The following is a 23,707-nucleotide window of genomic DNA, read 5'->3' on the forward strand; positions in this document are numbered from 1 at the left end:
GGAAGTGTTGTTCCCAAATATCAGCACTTCTGTCTTTCCTGTGTTGAGTTTAAGGCAGTTGTCTCATCCAGTCAGTGATGCTCGTCATCCACCTGCGGAAGCTGGTCAGTGTGGCGGAGGAGTCTTCTGACAGTGAGAAGATGAGCTGTGTCTCGTCAACATAGGACATGATGTTTAGTCCGTACGATCTGACGACATTGACCAAAGTAAAGGCATTCACACTAATAATCTTTTGCATAGCTACACCGACAAACCTGAAAAGTATTGATTATGCAATACTTTGCTGTTTATACTTTTAAATTCACCATGTCCAAATTAAATGTACTCTTCTATCTCATTTTATAGAATTCTTCAAGGTTACAGCTTAAATCTGCTAATGCAATCAGTTCAACAAAAGGTTTCCACACTCAGCTGCCCCATTGTTGTAGACCAAGAGGCTCCTTTTTTATAGTATTTTCTTTCCAGGACAGCTGAGAGCAACATACTCAACCTTTCCTATAACAAAAGCTAGGCATATTAGCTTTGTCACTGAATGTTTTATTTAGAAATTCTTTATTACCATTTCAAATGACTAACAGTGTTCGGCATGTTGTGACAACTGCATTGTACAATATAGAAGCTCAACATTCCTATCCACACAGTCCCAGTATACATTTCATAGATCTTGGCTATCTAGTCCAAAGTGTGACACTTAGTTCCGCCCCATCTGGTGGGTTACAACAATCATCAATACAACTGATATATGCAGCAGTTCTGTTCAGTCCATCCCTATAGGATCGGAGGAAATCAGCATCACATTACTGGACAACTCCATATCTAACATGATTGACATTCCCAGCCCCCTCAGCTTCCAATCACTCACCAGGTCGAAATGTAATATACAGTAGTAGGAACTGTCTAGCGCTCTATATCATCTCTTATAGCACGGAAAGTTCCTGGATTGTGTTTGTCCCCCTACACTCCTCTCGTGACCCCCCTTTCCTGTTACGCAGTTATTCAATAGTCGTGGTCTGGTTTCCCTCAGTTGACTCCACTAACACCTGTGTCACAGTGCTCCAGGCTAACAAGTCATCCGTCACTCTCTTGTCCCTGCGGGTTCTCTGCATATATGCGTCCTCAGCACCAACCCACTCCAGCATGTCCCTTCTCCAGTCTTTCCGTGCAGGGGTTTAGCACTCGGCCAACCTATCGTAATCGGACGTTTGGCCACTATAAGCTCTAACATCAAAAAGCACCTGAGTTTCCTCTTTTAGTTATCTGGAAGGAGTCCCAACACGCACTGTTTATTCGTGCACTCAACCTCCCAACCTGTTGTGTGTTTAATGAGTTGCAATATAGCCTTCCAGTGGACCGCTGTGCCCGGACAGTGCCATACTATGTGCAGAGTGTCTGCCACCAGTGCATTGCACCTGGCGCAGCTCTGGGATCTGTCGGAATAGATGGTGTGGAGCCTTTTAAGAGAGAGATATGCTATGCGTACCATATAGTACAACATGCGCACTCCTGCATGTATTCTAAGCCAGTCCCTTGGTGTAAGGAGCTCTTCGCACACCCGCTGCCAAAGTGTCCTCTATTTTTAGTGGAGTCAGTCATCTATCAGTGTGCAATGCTCGCTATATGTGCCTCATAAACTTGTGGCCACCCGCCATTGAGAACATGGTCACTAGTGTCTGTGTGGGTTCAGGGGCTTTCAGAAAGCATTGCCATAACTGTCTCGCTGTTGACGCTACCTTGACATATTGGAGAAACTGTCCTTTCCCCAGCCCACATGTCACTATCGTGTCCTGCAGCGTTAAAAAGAGGCTGACAACATGATACATTCGGAACCTTATATGATGCAAGTTAGACGAATTGTGATTTTTTTTATGTGAATCTGGTGGGGAAGGGTAATTTTAATGTTTTAATAGCATCACTGGAAATTGCTTAAAGGCAGAAAGGTGGGGGAGTTCGGAAGTGGAAATAAGTGGAAATAAGCACTGTTGGGAGGACTCAGAGGGCAGTATACACTTTTGGCTGGACCAGTGGTATTTTGGGCAGCCTTCATCTTTTAATCTTTTAAAATTTTTAAGGACATTTTTAAATATTAGCGCTTTTTCACTTGGTCGGCTTTAGTGAAGGGAGTAGCCATTTTTCCCTTGCACAAGCGGCTGTTTGGAGGTCTGCCATTTTGGTGGGTTGACGGTCTAGGTGACCGCAACCCGGAACAGTGAAAACCGGACCCAGCGTCCTGGACGGGGCTAGGGGCCATCCCCTTTAGTCCCTGAAAAATGGTAAGATCTGTTACTTCGTATACCTTGGGGGAGTTTAGGGCATTTATGAATAGCCCGGGGATGGCTGCCGCATCTGTCCTAACCTGGGGTTGGGGGCCTGGTCCTGTCCCTCTTGTGAATTGACTTTGGAAGAACCGAGTAGCTCAGAGTTAGGACAACCTACACAAAGTTTGGTTCTTCAATTGATAAACTGCTGCTCACTGCCGGCACATATGTTAAACATAAATCTTCTCTTGAGCAAGCAGTCACCAGCCACCCTTTTTTTGACTGAAACCTGGCTCCATGAGGGTTCTGGTTCAGAGCTTGCTCTTGCTCTTCCTAAAGGGTATGCTATTGCAAGATTAGACAGAGTAAAAGGTAAAGGAGGGGGTATAGCGGTTATTTTTCAACAAGGCCTTCTTTTTAGCTGCACCTCTTTGGACCTCGTAGGGTGTGAAGGTACGAGCTTTTCCTTAACATTGAATCCAATGTTCACACTTCCTGGAGTTTTATTGTATCGACCACCAGGGCCCTATGAAGAATTCCTTAACATATTACCGGATCAGATAGCGGAATTAATCTGCAGGAAACCCAATCTAACTGTGTTAGGAGATTTTAATATCTAAGTGGATAATTTAGAACTTACGGCAGCTAAGCGTTTGGTGAATGATCTGGAAGCGTTGGGTCTACATCAATTAATTCAGGGTCCAACACAGGAGAGAGGACACACGATAGACTTGGTATTTAGCAATCTTTCTTCGCTAAGTGCTCTGCCCCCTGCCCCTGTAGCATAGTCTGATCATTTTTTAAGCACATTAAAAATCAAGTTGTCCAAGGTCCACAGCTCTTATCAGCCTTTAAACAGAAAGGTAAGAAAATGGCGTAGTCTTAATGTGGAAGAATGGATTAATCTGCTTCTTAGGAGTAAAAAATTTTTTAGGAGGGACTACCAGATGGACCCAATTCTTTTCAAAGACTGGATCTCCAACAGTTTGGATATTTTCCTGCCTTACAAGTCACCTTCTGGGCAGAGGAGTGGAGACAAGTCCCCCTGGTTTTCCACGCACCTAACAACATTGAAGAGGAATTGTAGGAGGCTTGAAAGAAAATGGAGGAAATCATTACATCAGGCAGACAGGGAAGAGTATAGAGGTTCGATCAGGCTCTATCATAATGAGATAAGACTAGCTCAAGCTACATACTATGGCAACAAAATTGAGCGGGCGGCGGGCTCTCCTAAATACATTTTTCGGGTTTTGAAGGAGTTGCTTTACATCCCTAATCGCCCGGAAGCAACGATAGCTTCAGTGGAACACAGTAACAATTTAGCCTCATTCTTCTTAAAGAAGATTGAGGAAATTTATAAGAACTTTCCAGGTAAAGATCTGATAAGTTCTGTTCAGTCCGGTGAGGATAAGGAATATGAGCCTACTCTGCAGAGCTTTCCCTCTATCTCTGAGGAAGGTACCTCCTTACTTCTTAGTAAATTGAAATTGGGCTTCCCCTTAGATCCCGCGCCTCCTCATATAATTAGGCAGGGAGGATCAGCCATAATATCAGTGATAATGGAATTGTTGAATAGCTCCTTACAAAGCGGTATTGTACCAGAATCATGGAAGCATGCAATAGTGAGGCCACTGCTAAAGAAACCTAATCTAGATGGTGCCGAACTAAAGAATTACAGGCCAATCTCTCTTCTGCCTATTAAGGCAACATTAATTGACAAGTATGTTAACACACAGATATCGGGATTCCTGGAAGAACATAACATTTTGCACTTTACGCAAATGGGTTTTAGACCTGCCCACAGTACTGAATCAGCTTTGATATCGGTCACAGAAGAGGCCAGAAAACGGATGGATCTAGGACTGGTGACTGCTGTAATAATGTTGGACCTAAGTGCCGCCTTTGATACAGTCAATCATGGACTATTGAATCAAAGAATGGAAAACAGTGGTATTAAAGGCCAAGCGCTTAATTGGCTGAGTTCCTGTTTGCAAAATAGATCTTTTCAGGTTTTAGACCGTTCCTTCTTTTCAGATCAGTTTAAATTTAAATGTGGAGTACCACAGGATTCTTCTTTGAGTCCGACCCTTTTTAATATCTATATGGCTTCCCTGGCAGAAGTTGTGGAACCTTTTGGGGTAACTTTGGTATCCCACGCAGATGATAAGCAGTTAAAAGTCTCCTTTTCCTCTGGTGAGGATGCTGATAATGCAGTGCTACCGGCCTGTTTGCAAGCTGTGTCCGCGTGGATGACAGAGTAGGCTGCAGCTTAATGAAGAAAAGACTGAAATAATGCTTTTAGGAAGGATATCTAACCTGGCGGAAAATATTTTGCCAGCAATACATCTAGAATTTTTACTGTCTCCGAAAGACCATACTAAAGCATTAGGAGTCTGGTTAGATGCCAAACTGGCTTTAGACTATCAGGCCAGGAGACTCTCAGCCACCTGTTTTGGAATACTATAGTTACTTCACAAGGTAATTGGTTTTCTTCCTCCCTTGGCTAAAAGACTGACAGTACAGGCCCTCATCTTATCTAGGCTGGACTATGGGAACAGTCTCCTATTGGGTTCCCCAGAGTATGTGGTCAATAAACTGCAAATAGTCCAGAATGCGGCTGCTAGGTTATTGTTTAATATACCTAGGTATACGTCGGCGAAGAAAGCTTTGATTGCTTTGCATTGGCTTCCACTGAGGAAAATATTTAAGTTTAAGGCTCTGTGTATTTTGCATAGAGCTCTAAATAAAGGGGGTCCTCATCTACTAAAAACATTAGTTTCATTCTATGAACCCACAAGAGTTTTAAGATCTTCTTCTAAAGCCTTGGCTGTGCTCCCCAAAATAAAAAGAGTAACTCGGGGAGGCAGATCTCTGAAGTATCAGGAAGCAAGACTCTGGAACTCATTGCCGCTTCATATGAGTTTGATGAGACAGGAGTCGGAATTTCGGAAGGCCATTAAAACATGGTTATTTTAATTGCAGGGCAGCACTTCAATCCATGTTGAGGATACACTATCCCTCTAGCTTGAGTAATATTTAGGCCGATTTGCGCTATGAGGCCTCCGGGCAGTTTGCGCTATACAAAACACTCTAACATAACATAAAATACAGCCCCTACCGGCCACCTGTCAATCGCCATTGTCCAAGCTTTTTGTTCATAGGGTCTCACTATCCAAAGGTCTAAATCCAGGCCATATGGTAAACGCCCAATCACCCTCCGAACCAGTTTTTACCAGCGACGACCCAGAAGGCATATCAGGTGTGAAAATGTATTGGGTATATCCCTTCCGCCCATCAATAGGGCTCCCTGTTAGGCTCCCCATCTAGCCATTGTATGGCATGCTGCAGGTGTGCCACTAAGTCATAAAGTTCCAGGTCCTTAACCTCCCATCCCGCCCCTGTCCCATTCCCTCTTAAGGGTTGGTAGACTAATTTTAAAGCGTTTCCTCTCCCAAAGTTGTTCTACCATCAAGCGGTCAAGGTCATGGAACACTGTCTGGGATCTCGTACATGGCTCCTTGCATAACGTATGAACATTGAGCCAACACCATCATTTTCACATTTTCATAAGTACAATCTTCCCCATAAGTGATAACTTCAGCCTGTTCGACGAAATCAATGGAGGGGCGCAGATTAGAGATCACATATTCAGTTTGTACGCTCTTTGTTCCCCCCTGGGTGATATATATACTGAGGTTTTTTACGCTATCTTTCTTCCACAGCAGTCCTGCTTCAGATAAGCGGTATTTTGACAAACCCTTCATTTGCACCAGTGGGAAGAGGGGATAGATTTGGCACTGTAAACCCATAGTCCCGAGAGTTCAGAGAACTCACGTAGGACATTGAGCACGAGCGGGCCCGACAGGCTGGCACAGATAAACTATGGCATCATCTGCATACAGTGACACCACATGCACTGTGCAGCCAACCTGAACCCCTCGAGCCGTGTAATGCCTGCCGGAGGCGACAAGCCAGTGGCTCCATCGCTAGAGTGCAGATCAAGGGAGACAATGGGCACCCTTGGAATGTACCCCTCGTAACAAGATCTCTGCCGGCACATAGGGGGTCATTCTGACCCTGGCGGTAATTACCGCCATGGCGGAGGTCGGCGGTAGCACCGCCAACAGGCTGGCGGTGCTCCGCCGGGCATTCTGACCGCGGCGGTACAGCCGCGGCCAGAAGCGGAAAGCCGGCGGTGTACCGCCGACTTTCCGCTGCCCATGGGAATCCGCCATGGCGGCGCAGCAGGGATTCTGACAGCCCATACCGCCATCCTGTTGCGGGTAGGATGGCGGTATGGGGTGTCGTGGGGCCCCTGGGGGCCCCTGCTGTGCCCATGCTAATGGCATGGGCACTGCAGGGGCCCCCGTAAGAGGGCCCCACAAAGAATTTCAGTGTCTGCTTTGCAGACACTGAAATTCGCGACGGGTGCAACTGCACCCGTCGCACCTTCCCACTCCGCCGGCTCCATTCTGAGCCGGCTTCCTCGTGGGAAGGGTGTTTCCCGCTGGGCTGGCGGGCGGACTTTCGGCGGTCGCCCGCCAGCCCAGTGGGAAAGCCAGAATGACCGCTGCGGTCTTTTGACCGCAGAGCGGTCTTTCGGCGGGAACCGCTTGGCGGGCGGCGACCGCCGTCCGCCGTGGTCAGAATCACGCCCATAATGTCCAGTTTGCACGCTTGCCGTCAGGCCGTTATAAAGCAGCTTAACCCAGTGGATGAAATTTGGACCCAGTCCCAGTTTGTCCAAGACTTACCATGTATGGTCCAGTCCTACTGAGTCGAAAGCTTGTTCTACATCTAAAAATGCAAGTGCGTGGGGGTCATCTTCTAATTCAGGTGCTTGTAAGCTATGCGACAACTCACACAGGTTCTATAATGTATTCCAATGTAGTATGAATCCTGATTGGTCCATATGGACCAAGAAGGGGAGACAGGACAACAGCCTGGGTGCCAAAACATGACTAAGGAGTTTCTGATCCACATTCAGCATGAAAATTGGATGGTAAGAGCATGTCTCAAGGGGGCCCAGCCGGGTTTTGGTATTAAGACTATGGGCTATATGTACAAAGCATTTTTCTAGTCGCAAATGGGCCAATTCACAGAATCGGCCAGTTTGCGACTAGAAAAATGCTTTTTGGGATGTACAAGGCCCAAACTGTGATTTGGTAACTTGTTACCGAATCGCAATTTGGGTTTTGCGATTTGGTATTAGGAAGGGGCGTTTTCAGGGTGTCCCTTCCTACTACCGAATCTAAATGGTATGTATGATCATTCTGTGACCGTGAATGCAGTCGCATACCAATCGCAGTTAGCACCAATTTCAAATTGGTGCTAACCCATTTGCAAGGGAGAAGGGTTCCCAAAGGGACCTTTTCCCCTTTGTGAATGCATGCAAAAACGTTTATGAAGAGGTTGTAGTGGTCCCACAGACCACTGTCTACTCTTCAAAAATGAAACTGAAACGTTAAATTTTCTTTCTTTTTAAACACAGCCTGTTTTTCTTTAAGGAAAACAGTCTGTGTTAAAAAAGAAAGATTACTTTATTTAAAAGCAATCACAGACATGATGGTCTGCTGACACCAGCAGGCCACCATCCCTGTGATTTTTGCGATTCAAGGTGGGTCGCAAATTGCGACCTACCTCAATAATATTATTGAGGTAGGTCTATTTGCGATCCACCGGGAATCGCAAAAGAAACTCAATGGAGTTCTTACATTTAGATTTGCGATTCCCTAATTGCGATTTGCATGGAATCGCAATTAGGTAATCGCAAATCCAAATATTTGTACATGTGGCCCTATAAGCGCTTCCCTCATCGAGAGGCACCCCCGTCTAACACCTCAGCATTTACCGGTAAAAATCTGTTCATGGGAGTCCCCGAGAAGGCCTTATAAAATGTTGCCAGGAACCCGTCTCCCCAGCACGATTTGGCTGTTTTCAAGGCATCCACTGCCCCCAGGTAGTAGCAGTCCTCCACAGGGAGGTATGGCAGCCCTGCCAGATATTCTGGAAGCAGGTGCGCTTCTGTCCCCCCCCCCCTCCCGGATTGGTATATATGTTGCTCAAATGAGCAGCAAAGATTTAATTTGTTGTTTGTTGGGTGTGCACCATATGTCCCAGCCCATCTCCAAATGCAAAAATTGGCTGTGTCGCAGTTTCACATCTAATTAGGTGCATGAAGCGGCAGCCCATTTTGTCACCCTCCAAATGCCACCTCCTTCGTCCAGTATTTTGAATATGTTTCTAGAGGCGGTCCCAGTGTTTACAGACCCTATATTGTTACCTGTCCCAGTCCTGCAAGGCAGTTGGATTACTGGGCAGCGCCAACTCAAATGCCTTTAGTGCAGTCTCCTATCCCATCAACACACCTTCTAGTGTGCAGCGTATACCAACCATAGGCACCATGCACACCCCACAAATTACTACTTCCATGGAGTCCCACCCTGCTACCTGTACTTTCCCAATTATGCTCAAAATAGTTGATCAGGATTTCTTAAAGCATATCTCGAAACCCCTGGTCAGCATGGAGTCTTCAAAATTGTACCCTCAGCACCTGTGCCTCTTCAGTAAGTATCTAAGTGACAGGGGTGAGTGATCCAATATGTAGCGGGCTAGGTAGAGCCCACGTACCACCCTATGTATAGCTTTCAAGTGGATAAAGAAACAGTCAAATCCATTTTGGATTCCAGTGCTTGTCTGGAGTCCTGTATAGCAGATAGTATTTTGCCCGTGTCTGGTGTATGTTCCTCGGGTTTCTTAGCCATCTTGGTTCCCTGTCCTTTTTTCTGTGGGCTGGTTACACTATGCAATGTTATAGTGTTGGTTTGTGCTGATTTTGAGCCTTTATCTTTCACCATCGCAAATTCTGTACGCTTGGGTGTTCACTCCTGAGGCCAGTCTAGCTCTGGTTTGGGCACTTTTTCAGTTTTTCAAGTGCACTCCTACTGTGCAAGTTGTGCACATATAAGGTTCTAGTCCCCACCAGCTTCACAGGAACAGGGTGGGCCATTACACTGGCAACATGTTCCTTGCCAGGGGAGAAGATCGCCTTCAGGGCAACTCATTTCCTCCCGGCTGCATAAATGGGGCATTAGCATATGTCACTGATCCTCCCTGGGGAGCAGTCCCTGTCACTCAACTGTCTGGGTCACCGGGGGAGAACCAGTCCAGATGTACTACCCAGGGCATGGTTTATATAGGTAAGATCATCCAAGGTGTCTAGGCCACTCTGCTTTATTCAGAGCCGGGTCACACATGGCAGGCCCAGCCGCAGTTCCATTCAAGGAGAGCTTTAGGCCCCTTCCCAGAATATATCCATTTCACAGCCCCAGCCAGGGCTAAAGTCTGACGGCCACAGGCCCTCACTGCTGTCCATGTTAGTGGTGCCTGCCAGAATACACTGCTGGCAGTATTCCTGTTAAGGAGGCCTCCATGCTCATAAACACAGACTTCGCGGAACCGTGGCCGCAGCAGCCTCATCCCGCAGCGAGGCTGCAAAATGTTTAATAGGTGGTGACAGGAGTGATAACCGCTTCCCGTGCAATATGTGCCTGGGGGGCTACGCCACTGCCCCCAAGTGCAGGGCTGTCCCATCCAGGCCAGGCATACTACTAGGGCCCAGAGTGCCACAGTCTCATGTCGATGCTTTGCATGTTCACTCCCCATTAGGGCCGCCTCCTCAGCTTCCCTGGTATTGTGTGCTGCCTCCTCACCATTGCTCTGTTCCCCGGCAGTCCAGTGGGTCCCAAATTCATCTGGGGGTCTCTGTCAGGCTCTTGATACAAGCCTCCAGTAGCAAGGTAGTGAAGACAGCTCCCAGGTAACGCACCCCCTGGGAGTGCTACACCATCATAGGCTGCAATCTGCCCCCATCTCAGGAGCTCTCCACAGTCGCGCCCCCAGGGGGTGCGGGGTGCAGCCCGCAAGCAAAATCAGAGTGCAACTCTCTGCTTCGCACAAACTATGCTTTTGCAGTGCCACAGGATTTATTTAACACTTTCGTTTATTGGCATTTTCAAAAATATTACAATGCAGTACAGAATAATCTTTGAGTCTGATTTCTTGGATTACAGCTATTAGTAATAAACACTGAACCAGTTTTTAGATCTACAATTATGTGCCCACACACTACCAGCAAAGATTTAAAAAAAAAACTGCCAGGGATGGTGTTTTTTTCAGGAGCTCTAAATGCCATACAGTAATATTAATACACATTTAAAATATACATAACATAATATATACATTAACTGTGTCTATGCGTCTCTAAGACTTAATATAGGATGTCAGAACATCATCAATTGATGCAGGTCCGTGAAGGGGAGGGGGGGCAGGGGTAGGTAATCCAATCTATCTACAGCAGCATCTACTCACCACCCACCAGGGCACCTCCCTACAGCCTACCCTTCCTCAGTGTCAACTGGTCCTACATGCCCATGGGACTTACATTCATCAACCATGTCCCTACAGAGAAAAGCAATAGGTATGCGCTGTACGCCCGTTGCTCCCCCCCTCTGCTCTTTCTTCAGTTTGTGCCCAACGATTAACATCAGACACCCATGTCACCACACTAGGTCCTCTGGGTGATTTCCAGGCCATGTCCATAAGCCGCCTCTCCAAAGCCAGGGCCAAGTCCACAAATCTATTCACCACCTTCTTGGGGCAGGGCCCACAGAAGAGGCCAAGTAAACAAACAGCAAGTGTATTAGTGAATGATCTAGACAGGGTCTTATTAAGATGTAAAATTACCAGCCCCCAGAACCCTACTAATCCAGGACAGCCCCAGGTCATGTGTACAAATTCTGCTCCTAAAGTTGCATAGCGAGGGCGACCCCCATAGCTCTCCATCATAAATTGACTGGATCCTCTGAGGAGTAAGATGTGTGCTATGGATACAATTAAACTGAATGTATTTAAGATGTGAGTTGTGAGAAACATCCTGTGGATACGCAAGTACCCTCTCCCCCATTCAGCCCTTGTCATATCCCTTTCTAAATCAGCAGACCAACGAGCCTGGAGAGCACCCAAAAGTTTAATTACCAGCCCATTTAGGGCCTTATAGAGCCACAAGGCCAAATGAGATCTTGATCCCAGGGCCAGCAGTAACTGAAGGACCTCATGCATTGGAGGTTCCACTCTTGTATCCCCCCACAAATCCTGTGTAGCACAAGTAAGGGCTTCATAAGTATTGAATTGTCCCGTTGGCAAGCATGACTGTTCCACTAGCTCACCAATGGAAATTAAAGTGTTCATTTGGAAATAGTCCCCATAGGGTCACCAACCCTACATCCATCCAGAAGTCCATCTGTCTTGAACTAAAGATAAACAATGGCTCGCCAATGGGAGCTCATGGGCATATGGGGACACTGTACCAGGGTTTCGCAGCCCACACTGCCAGAAGTTCAGGGCAGTAAACAAAAGAATACCTGGGGGTGGAATCCTGATTACCGGAAGTAACAGTTTTGCCAACAGGAGTCCCTCGTTGGGTTCACTGACCACCAGACCATGATCTGCCAGGCTCACCCCATCAAGCTATTTCACGATCCACGCAAATTGAGCTGCTAGAAAGTACAATTCAATGTCCGGGACTCCCAGGCCCCCCTCAAGGGTAGCCAATGCAACTCAGGTCACGAAGAAATGCATTAAGTGTCCGGAACCAAGAACCTGGCATTTTCACCGTAAGATATACAAAAAAGTAGAAATGTCTAGGGAACATGATAATTTTAGAAAGTGTAAGCCAGGATTCTGTCCTCCATGTCAGGGGCTGCAGCAGGGTACGTCTACTCAGACACCTTTGGATAGCCATGCACAGTGTTTAAGAAAGCGAAGTTTAAGAAAGTTGAGACCTATTAACATTGCCAATGCTTGTTTTGAATTTTATTTTTCGTTCGGCAGGGATACCACACAATGTCCCACACTTGACCATGTGCCTACCTCCTTTTTCCTTTGCCTTTCTACATTTCGTCTTAGCACGTATCCATTTATTTAACTAAAAGAGGCCCTTTTCACTAAAGTGTGCCTTCTTTTGTAATTCTCTGTCCCATTGTTAGTCCTCCCCTACTGTCTTTTAGATCTGGCTAGTTGGCAGAGCTGTCTTTTAGACCTACTGTTACCAATACCTTAAAATATACATAGAGTAGGTTTTGGCTCATGAGAGCATTTACCTCTCACCACACGCTACTGGCTGTTTGGTATATCATTCCACCTTCTAGGAAGAGCTTCCACTGGAATGCCTGAGGGGTTATTTTATATATAAGAAGATGATCAATAATTACATGTTTTCACATTTAATCTTTATTTCCGTATGAATTCCATATTGATGCCAATAAATTTTTGCTACTTTTTTGCACTGGGGAACAAATCCATGAGGGCTGGTTTTAACGTGCTGAACATCATTTGTGCACACAACATGTGATCTAAACAACTGTGAATGCTGGTGTCTGCATATGTCAGTATGTTGAAGCCAGACCTAGTGACTTTGCCGGTGCCTTTCTTACTTCCTTCCATGAGCCCATGTCTGCAGTCCATGCTCTCTTGTGGTTTAGGCATGTGATTGTAATACAATCATTGCTTGTTTTTTTAAATATAATCATCCAGGCCCAGAATTGGATTCAAGTGCATCTTTTTTTAGCCTTTTCTTTATGATAGTTTTACATTTTTTTTTCTCCGTTGTTTGAATTTCAGACTCCGGTTTTTCAAAACAGAAGACACTATTTTTTTCTCAGAAACCACATATTACTGTGTTTTGTTTCTTAAACAAAGTTAAAGTAGCACTTACCTCCTTAGCTCAAAGTTTAAGCTCATAAGGTCTGCCAATTCAGTCCAGTTGCGAGACTCCATTGCTCGTCTAGTTAACAAAAATAAAACACCGATAAGGAGTATGAATGGCAATTGGTATACACATCACGTTCAAAGCAAGACATTTTTTCAAAAAGGGTTTCAAGTGCCATAAGAAATGCATACATTTTCAATCTCATTATTTATAGCTCAGTCTAACTGGATGTAGAATTATGCAAAATGCGTTAATAAGACCTGTCGAGCCAAAATACATCAAACATGAATGAAGAAGGCCAGATCTGGTATAATAATTCGGCTACATGGTTATCCCGCTGTTCTCGGACTCAGGGGAGCCACACATACATCAGCATTCCAATTCACAATTAAGCCATGGTGATGTTTATGGCAGGTATCTATGTAGCTATCCCTCATGTGTTACCTTCTATACAAATGTACAAAATAAAGTATTTTTGTAAATGGCAGCAAATACAAATTGAGCTTCTTCATCCACAATAAAACCAAGGGTCATTTCATTTCCAGGTGGGACTTGTGCCTGTTCAGATTTTACGAAATGGAACACAGAGTCTCCATGGCAACCAATCAAACGAATAGAAATGCCTTCCTTAATTTACCTCGCTAGTAAAACTTGATAGAAAGCCGAAATATCTACAGTCTTCAAACATCACTCAATTTGTTCACTAACAGAGTCAGAAAAATATTTTGCCTTTTAGATTCGAAAATATTAGTAAACTAAATGGACTGGTGGAATACAAAGCAAGGTAGCATTGGGTTTCCATCACAAATGTTGCTAGAGCTTTAACGAGCAGGGGCTGGGGTCCAATGCATCACTACCTTTCGTGGTTGCAAATTCTGGGAATCGCAAACGCATTGGCTTTGTAACTGTAAAATGCAAATATGCAATGTATCAAACGGCTTTCAACTGACAAAACGCCTTTTTTTGACTTACAGCAAATTGTAGGGAAAAGTGGCTTAAAAGGTGCATCCCCTCTTAATGGAGTCTCCATGAAATGTATCAATGGTCTGTGACCACAACTGAAACACTCCTGGAGTGGGTACGGTGGGTAAATCTTTTAATCTGCTTCCCCACAGTACTTTCTGATGCCCGTGGGTGGGAGGGTGCAGGTCCACCGCAGGACGGATCAACTATCACTGGTGTTTACTGGGCTTTATGGTTCCCCGTGGTATGGGCAGATTGAGTATGCCCACAATCTGCTGCCCGCAATATGGCAGAAACACTGTCTGGGTGGGGTCTACAGCCTTTTGCCAGGACAAGCCCTCACCCCACATCATTCTTATTTAAAAACTATTTTACCCTGGTCAGTTAAAGGTCTTTCTACATGCTAGGGTGGGTAGGAAGACTGCTCAGGTCATGTTTGGAGAGGGCAGTCAGATCTAGTAAAGGCGAGACACCACCACCCCCTATCCTTGTTTTAAAATGTTTCCCCCTGTGTCTAATGGACTTTCCGTCCATAAGTAACAGGCAGATCATGAATAAACTCCTCAATCTTTCTGTCAAGGGGGCAGAAAGAATGTGTAGAAGTAGGTAGGGTGGCCCTGAGCCACGACCGACGAACCTCTACTCCTTTCTTTTTTCAAGTACTTTCCCAGGCTTTCTGAAAACCTCTAGAGGTGTACTGTGGGGAGTAAACAATGCAATATGTACTCCACATGGTGGCAGAAAACTGTCTATGGCATGGTGGAGAGGGGTGGCCTAGTTTAAGGAGAAACAGGAAAACACTGCATTCCTTTTTTTGTAAAAAGCTTGTCTGATGTCAAGTGGCCAGATAACCCACACTAGGGTGGGAGGATTAAGGGTAACACCCCAGTCTAGTCCCCCAGTGGGACAGAAAGACCAATAGCACTGTAACAGTGGTGGGCCCTGCCACCTACCATGTGGGAACCCGTGTTAGATACCAAGTTGTCCAGCTGATGCAGCCCTATTTGAATATTGTCCACTTGTGGTGATCCCCAAGCAGGAATCTGCTAGAAATAAGTACCACTGGAAAGAGAAGTGTCGTAATTTCAATAATAGCACTACCCTTGCGATTAGTGTTGATGGGGCTGAGATCTGCCTTCAAGCACCACATAGGTCACAAACATAAGGCACCGAAAAGCTTCTACTCTCAGTTTCAGTTGTGATAATGTCACAATACCGTGCACGCTGATCTTTATTTAGGAAAAAAAGTGTCAGCATGCAAAGGAAGCTCTTCCCATCAGCTTGAGGTGATGGTCTGTGATAGAAATGGGGTCTTTGGTTGACAGTCAGGTTAACCCCTGTTCAAGCAAGGACCCTCACTCTAGTCAGGGTAAAAGAGAATCACCCTCAGGTAACCCCTGCTTACCCCCTTGGTAGCTTGGCAGAGTAGTAGGCTTAACTTCAGAGTGCTAGGTGTGAAGTATTTGTACCAACACACACAATAACTCAATTAAAACAATACAAAATGACACAACACCAGCTTAGAAAAATAGGAAATATTTATCTAAACAAAACAAGAGTAAAACGGCAAAAATCCAACATACACAAGTCAAGTTATGATTTTTTAAAGATTGAACTCAAGAATAGCACTTAGAAACACAAAATGCTTCGATGAGGTGTTAACACGGCGTCATGACGGAGTCGTTCCCAACAAGCCGACACCAGCGGCGCCGGAAATTGTGTCGCGTAGACCCCCAAGTACAGTACCTTTGGTGAAGAGTGAAAACAAGCCGATGCGCGAAGTCGGGGATCGCGCCGTCTGTGCGAAACGTTGAATCCGCGCACTTCGAGCGGCATCGGTCACAATGTGGTGCGGCAACTTCCACGGAGTCGCGGACTTCAGCAGGGCTACAGAGGTGTCGGGCCTGCGAAGGTTGTCGCGTTCCAGCAAAGATCACGGAGTCGGTTGCAGGCGCCGTCACCGGATTCAGCAGCGGCGTCGGTCTGAAGTCATCCGAAGTCGATTTCCACCAGCTTTCCTTTCAGGAGTCCAGGGACTGGATGGGGCACCACTTGTCAGAGCAGGAGTCTCTCCAGACACTCCAGTTGCTGGCAGAAAGAAGTCTTTGCTGTCCCGGAGACTTCAAACAACAGGATGCAAGCTCTAAATAAAGCCCTTGGAGATTTCTTTACATGATGGAAGGCACACAAAGTCCAGTCTTTGCCCTTTTACTCTGGCAGAAGCAGCAACTGCAGGATAGCTCCACAAAGCACAGTCACAGGCAGGGCAGCTCTTCTCCAGGCAGAGGTTCCTCTTGTTTCCAGAAGTGTTCTAAAGTCTGTGGTTTTGGGTGCCCTTCTTATACCCAATTTCTCCTTTGAAGTAGGCCTACTTCAAAGTAAAGTCTCTTTTGAATGTGAAATCCTGCCTTGCCCAGGCCAGCCCCCAGACACTCACCAGGGGATCGGAGACTGCATTGTGTGAGGACAGGCACAGCCCTATCAGGTGTAAGTGACCACTCCTTCCCACCCTCCTAGCACAGATGGCTCGTCCGGAAATGCAGACTACACCCCAGCTCCCTTTGTGTCACTGTCTAGTGTGAGGTGCAACCAGCCCAACTGTCAAACTGACACAGACAGGGAATCCACAAACAGGCAGAGTCACAGAAATGGTATAAGCAAGTTGCATTTTCAAACACACAATCTTAAAATCAACTTTACTAAAATATGTATTTTTTAATTGTGAGCTCAGAGACCCCAAACTCCACATGTCCATCCGCTCCCAAAGGGAATCAACACTTTAATCAGGTTTAAAGGTAGCCCCCATGTTAACCTATGGGAGGGACAGGCCTTGCAACAGTGAAAAACAAATTTAGCAATATTTCACTGTCAAGACATATAAAACACATTACTATATGTCCTACCTTAACTATACACTGCACCCTGCCCTTGGGGCTACCTAGGGCCTACCTTAGGGGTGCCTTACATGTAAGAAAAGGGAAGTATTAGGCCTGGCAAATGGGTACACTTGCCAAGTTGAATTTATAGTTAAAACTGCACACACAGGCACTGCAGAGGCAGGTCTGAGACATGATTAGAGAGCTACTTGTGTGGGTGGCACAACCGGTGCTGCAGGCCTACTAGTAGCATTTGATTTACAGTCTGCTTTAGGTGCGAGGACATGGCTTTTATGTCCTCTGCACTGTAAACATAGTGCAGAAGACAAAGTGTAAATGTCTTTCGCACTAACGGCGTTCATGGCCACTTGTATTATTAAATGTATTGCTTTGTTCGGTCACATTGGACTTTGAGGATTTTCCAGTGCTCCTTTTACTATGCATCTAGCCATCCATTTTTCTTACAAGACAAAATACAGATGCCTTGTCAGTACTCTCATGAAGGATAAAAATCAAAATCAAATGTAGTGCAAGAGAGTGAATGATCACTTGTGTGAAGTAATTCTACTACTCTGCTCACCTCTTGTCGGGCAGCATTTAGGGCGCTGCTCAAATTGTTTAATATTTGTTTGACTGATTATTCATACTGAACCTAAATAAGAAATATATCATGTCCTTCTCAAAATTGTCTCGGTTTGTTTATTGTTTGGATGGCCTTTAACTCTGGACAGTCTTACAGAGTCAAAGAAACTGTAAATCAAATGACTATTTCTTTATGTTAACACAAGGAATTTATTAAAATGTGAATTCAAACGGACTGACTTGATTTCAAAAGTAAATTTTGTTTATAATTGATAGAGCTGAATTTGATTTGATGGAATTAGAATGTGTGTTTTCCAAAGAGTAAAGAAGATTAACTATGATTCTTCTCATTTACACCTTGGAACTGACGCCTCCAGTTCATGGTTACTCACCATCAACATAATTAACTGAAACTATGACGATTTGTGATTTAAAAGAGAAATACAGAAGGAAAAGGTAATATATTCATGTTGGAGTGCAAACTTTAACACTTTAATTCATGCCAAAAACACAAAGGAAAATATTTGACAGAATAGTTCTTTGTACTAGATGGCGAGGTTACAACTGAGGGACTGATTTAGATCTCAGCAGAGGGGAATACTCTGACGCAAACGAGAGTTTTCCCTCCACCGACATCTAAATCAGGCCCTTAGTTCTTACACTCAACATAGACGGTGAAATCAAGACATACTTAGCTTCATCTGTGAGATCAGCAAATTTCTTCATTGTTTCCAGAACTGTGGGATCTCCTTCAAAACAAAGCAAAACAAGAGTTACAATTGAGTTCTACAATTAGTCATATATTACAAACATTTACGAGAATGCATAGTTTCATGAAAAAGTCTTCATTATGTATTGGGAGTAAATCCTAATTTGGGTATAAGCAAGAGATTTCCACTCTAACAAGGATTACAAGTTTAGTAGGCTTACAAGTTCATATTCTGCCAAAAAACTTGATAAAATATAAAAGAGGAGGAGTACCTTGTATTTTGGGAGAAATGCAGAAGTGATCAAGTTCAGGGTTTTTTTTCCGTTTTTTTCTGATTCCTAAGTGAAAAACTCATAAAGGGTGGCTAATACTGATACTGAAAAAAAGGATTTCTGGGGTACCAGTATTTTGACAGATCGGCGAAACTTAACTCATTAACTTCGAAATGTCAGGAGGGATCTAAAGTCTCAATTAAATAAGGAGATTCTCTAATATTATTTTGTGTATTGTCACACTGCTTAACAAATCCATTCAGAATTTAAAGTAACACTTTCAGTATGATCATGATCGCTCTTTAGTATCTTTCAAACTAGCAACATTCATGTTGAAGATGATTATTTTGATTTAATTTAATTTCTTTCATTTTTTTTATTCTCTGAGGTATAAGGAGCCACATACAGTACCTCAGCACCAAGCAGGAGCCACGTTATAAGAAATGAAGTAGTATAAAACAACAAAAGAGCTACCCTTCGATCACTACAGGGATGGGGGAAACCACCAAGCGACCAAAATGTTGTCCCCAAACCAGGAATTGCTAAAAATGTATATGGGTTGGAAACATATGCAATGCACAATTCATCAAACTTCATTTAAAGTTTCAGTGTAATTATTATTAAAAGTGTTTTTATACCAAAAATAAATTAAATGAAACCTTGGTATTCATATTGCAAGACTGTAGTTGAGGTACCTGGTTAGACGAAAATAAAGTGGTGTCCTGTTTTAATGCAGAGAACTAAAAAAAAAGCTTATATAATTGATATACAGTACATTGGAGGAGTTCCACTACATCTGGATGTGTTTTACAATGGTTTTTGAGTACACTCCAATTTAGACTGACGTGTGAAATCGTTTTTGTGGAGATAATGCACCTGTTTTAACACAAATTATACCAAGTGTGGTATACGTATCCTTTTCAGCTATTGCAAATCTTGCTTGGAAAATATCACTGGAGTGTTGCCCTCAATCCATGAAATCGCTAGTCCTGAAGAAGGTGTCAGATATAGATCAAAACCAATGAAACAATGCGTCAACAAATTTTCTCAAGATCATAGCTAGCACAATGCACAGTTCTAACTAGATGAATATATTTGCCAACAGGCACCTTTTTACTGATTTTTATTGGCATTTTTCTTTTTCCAACCTCATTGTGTACATCCTGTAAATTATATTACATATCCAGGACAATGTGATTTCATAACACAACAGCGTACAACATCTTAAACTGTATGGACTAGAGTTATAACGAAGAATGTCCCTGACAGCACTTGCGGCTACAGTAGGGAATTAGTTTGGGTACAGGCAATGACAATTTGCTGCAAACAAAATGAAGTGCCATATATCAAGACTGCTTACAACTGCAGGTGATAAAGATGAAGACATTGCACTCGCTCAATTTCACAGAGGTAGTGGCATGAGGCTGCAGCCAAGGATTACATCCCCAGGGTTTTAAAGTTAATTCATATACAATGGCAAGTTCTTAGCTTCCGACATGTGAATGCTTTATAATATGGAGAGGGGAATTCAATGGGAGTCTCAATGGGGTTGATCTGTGTATTGCACACCGTCACGGAGCATCGTCAGGAATGCTTCCCAGGTATCAGAAACTGGGTATTTGCGGAGGCCTTTGATCTCCTCTCTATGCAGTGCTGCACTCTCCGCTTGCGCTCAGGGTATCATGGATAGTACCCATGAGGAGGTGGAAGGGGGTCCCGCTGCCTTCCATTTATGGGTGATCAGCCACTTAGCCAAGATGAGAGACAGGTCCGTAAACCATACCAGAACTCTTTTTTTTAGCACGGGAGTCGAGACCCAACAAACACCTCTCCTAAGTGTATTCCACAGTGGGACTCGTGAAGCTTGTCAGATGTGCGGTGACACCCCTTCAGTAGTCTGACAACAACAGGCAGGATGAAAGCATATGTATGACTTTCACATCCGGAGTAAGGCAGTGGGGAAAGGCTGTATTGGTGTGTTGCAGGGAGTTAGATAGGCTCTATGCAGTATACAGTATTGTAATATCTTAAATCGAGCATTGCAGGACACTAGAGTAGGACTGGCTAAAATTGCCTGCCATTCCTTGTCTGTGCAGTTGCACTCCAGGTGTGCATCCCAATGTCAGCGCAGCACAGATATAGGGATAGCTCTGTGCACGCGCAGGGAGCTAGCCGGCCAACAAGTCAGGTGGCTACCCTACCCAGCAAATACATCATAATACACAGCAGACACTCTTCCAAAGACAAAATACTAAAATCTTTTCATCAATGATATAAAACCCTTATGAACAACAACGACATACACTCCTATTGGAGGGATGAAAAAACAAATGAATGAATGAAGGGCAGAAATCAAGAAAGCAGATACATACCCTGAAACCAATTGATTTTTTCCCCGCAAGACAGCAACCCACCCGACAGGAATAGAAGATAAATAACAACAATTTAGAAATTCCCAAAGCAGCAATGTAATGAGCCCCCAACCAACCACATAGTCCGTAAAGTGCAAGTACATGATCATTAGGAAAGCAGCTAAGCAATGATGTAAATAGCCACATTGCACCAACACACTGGAGCATAAAATAAGTAGAGGAGAAAAGAGGAAGCTTCCCAGACTGTAGCTAGAACATAACTTACTACCTTCATTACCATCCCCCGGGCTCATTCCTGGGGCATCAGTCGTTCCATCCAATTAGTAACTGCAGCCCAAATTCTGGTCCCCCGCCGCTGCTTCTTTCATCCTTCACATTTCCACAGGTTAATTTACACGCTATACACTGCAACAGTTTTGATCTTCACAATGCAGAAGTTGGGGTGTCAGAGTGTATCCGTTCCGAGCAATGCACAGACGGGCAATCGCCATACGAATACGTAATAAGTATACCTCTTTTCTTAAAACCAAGCTGTCTTCCGATCTCTCTCTCACGCCGAGAATCATCACTGCCGGAGAAATCCGAACCTGCCCACTGATGATCAAACCCAAAAACCTCATAATATCCTGTTTCAGTGGTTCTAGTTTGGGGCATGAAAAGAACATATGAATAATTTCAGCCTGCTCTATACCATGCCGATTCCATCTACTGTGCATGCCACCAAATCTCCCCCTCCCCATTTAGCTCCTCCAGCAGACGTGTGATAGAGGTAAAAAAATTGTCTTATAATGTTGATTTCTCAGGCCTGCTGTTAATAACACCCCATTGCCCAGGTCCAGTAGTTCCTGAAGAAAGAGCCCCTCTGAACCAAACTTGGCTTCCCAACTATAGTTCTGCATTTCCAGGACATCTCACTGTCTTCTTATCAGCAATTCATAGATTGACCCAATTCTATCCCGCCGTCTCACTGCCTCAATCAAGGGGCTCTTTGCCACTGACTTTAGGTCTGAGTTCCTTTTAAGAAGAAAAACTCGCATTTGGTGAAATTTAAAGAAATCCCTTTTAGCCAATCCAAAAGCCTTCTGTTATTCAGTGAAAGAGTGGAGTTGACCACTGTAGCATAAATCTCCTAGAACTGTGGTTCCTTTCTGTGCCCATCTATCCTTAATCATGTCCTGGAAAAACAGTGGGAAAATCAACAACGCAGACATTGGCATATAAAAATTAATCTTAAAGACACCTAATCGCCACTTAATCTGACTCCAGACCTTGCATGCTGCTCTTAAGATCTTAAACCTGGTCTTTTTGTAATAGTTAGGTTCTATATTTTTGACCTGGCATGCCCTAGCTTCAGCTCCCAAAATCAACTCATAAATAGATGGAGATTCTACTACATTCATAACAGCTGGCCCATTTGCAATAAAAACTCCCATGTGTTGCAACATGCATGCCCAATAATAAAAAGTGAAATTTGGGACCGATCACCCGTCCCATGATCGTGGCAAGGTTATATATCTGGCCACCCTCCTTGGTCTCCGATACCCCCATAAAAGCTAAAATAGGCGCTCTTCAGTTTAGCCAACCAATATTTGCTAATTTCGAGCAGAATGGTCCTAAAGATGTATAACACCTTTGGCAGACTAGTCATTGTCAATACATCTCCCAAATAGCGAAAGATGCAGATGGTCAATTCTCTCAAGATCATGTTTGATATTATGCAATAAAAGTACCATATTCAATTCAACCAACTCGTCCAGTGCTGGTGTGATTCTAACACCTAGGTATACAGCATCCACACAATACATTGACCCCTGAATCAGGTTCTTTTAGTACACAGCACTTGAGTTTTACCCTGGTTGAGTCTATATTCTGAGCATGCCCCAAAATGCCTGACTTGAGGTTCTATTTCAGGTAGCACCACAAAACGATCTGGAGTGACCACCGCAATATCATCTGCACATGCAAGCACTTTATACTCAACTTCACGAACAATAACTGGTTTGACATCAGGGTTGCTCTCGAGCTTTATTATAAAGGGGTCGACATATAAAGCAAATAATAGAGGCCAACATGAGAAGCCCTGCAGAGTACCTCTTGAAATTTGTAGATAATCTGACTCAAGCCCCATTATTTGTAATATAGCCCTTCTGGCCTCATACAGAGTCTTAATAGCCTTAATAAAGCTCCAACCAAACCCCTTCCACTCTACTACTTACCACAAGAACTCCCACGACACACGGTCAAACGCCTTTTCGGCATCCACTAAAACTAAACTCAGTGGTGCCTTTGAAACTTCGGCCACTTCAAAAAAGGCTATCACCCTTCTTAAGTAATCTACTGTGCCCCACCCCGGAATAAAGCCATGTCGCCAGAGTAATACTAATGGCGAGATAATCCTACCTAACCGATTCACTAATACCTTAGCATAGATTTTCCCATCTGCATTTTTTAAAGAGATCGGCCTGTATGAACCACGGAGGAGAGGTGTTTTGCCTTTTTTCTTAAAAACAATTGTATTGGTAAGTTCCCACGAAGGTGGAATTCATCCCACCTGAGCCTGCAACAAGGTCTGAAGAAATCCCAGCGGTAGATTGTCCGATACTGTAGCTTTCCTTGTGGCTAGCAACTTTTTCTCCTCAGAAATCTCACCTGTTAATGGGGCATCTAAAATCCCTTTATCATCTTCACCTTATCTAGCTGTGTTGACACCCCTCTGAAAATCTTCATATCCACCCTTTGGGGCTTCAAGTTTTTCCATATACAGGGCCTGATAAAAATCCCTATACACCCTAACATTATCAGGCAGATATTCAAAGATCAACCCTTCCTGATCAGAAATAGCTGCTATGCCATCCTCCATCTGCCTGATCTGTTTTGCTAACAATCTCCTAGTAGACACCCCATATCATA

General features: G+C 44.3%; 1 protein-coding gene across 1 annotated transcript in view; it reads right to left on the bottom strand.

The window, feature by feature from the left end:
• The window catches only part of LOC138285009 (uncharacterized), a 597,004-nt gene that overhangs the window by 47,585 nt on the left and 525,712 nt on the right, over positions 1–23,707 (bottom strand). The window contains exons 19-20 of the mRNA XM_069224423.1: positions 18,136–18,193; positions 13,030–13,098 (exon numbers count right to left, since the gene is read on the bottom strand). Of these exons, the coding sequence (XP_069080524.1) occupies positions 13,030–13,098; positions 18,136–18,193 (127 nt within the window). The remainder of the gene's footprint in view (positions 1–13,029; positions 13,099–18,135; positions 18,194–23,707) is intronic.

The sequence above is a fragment of the Pleurodeles waltl genome, chromosome 3_1 (genome assembly GCF_031143425.1).
Source record: "Pleurodeles waltl isolate 20211129_DDA chromosome 3_1, aPleWal1.hap1.20221129, whole genome shotgun sequence".
NCBI lineage: Eukaryota > Metazoa > Chordata > Amphibia > Caudata > Salamandridae > Pleurodeles > Pleurodeles waltl.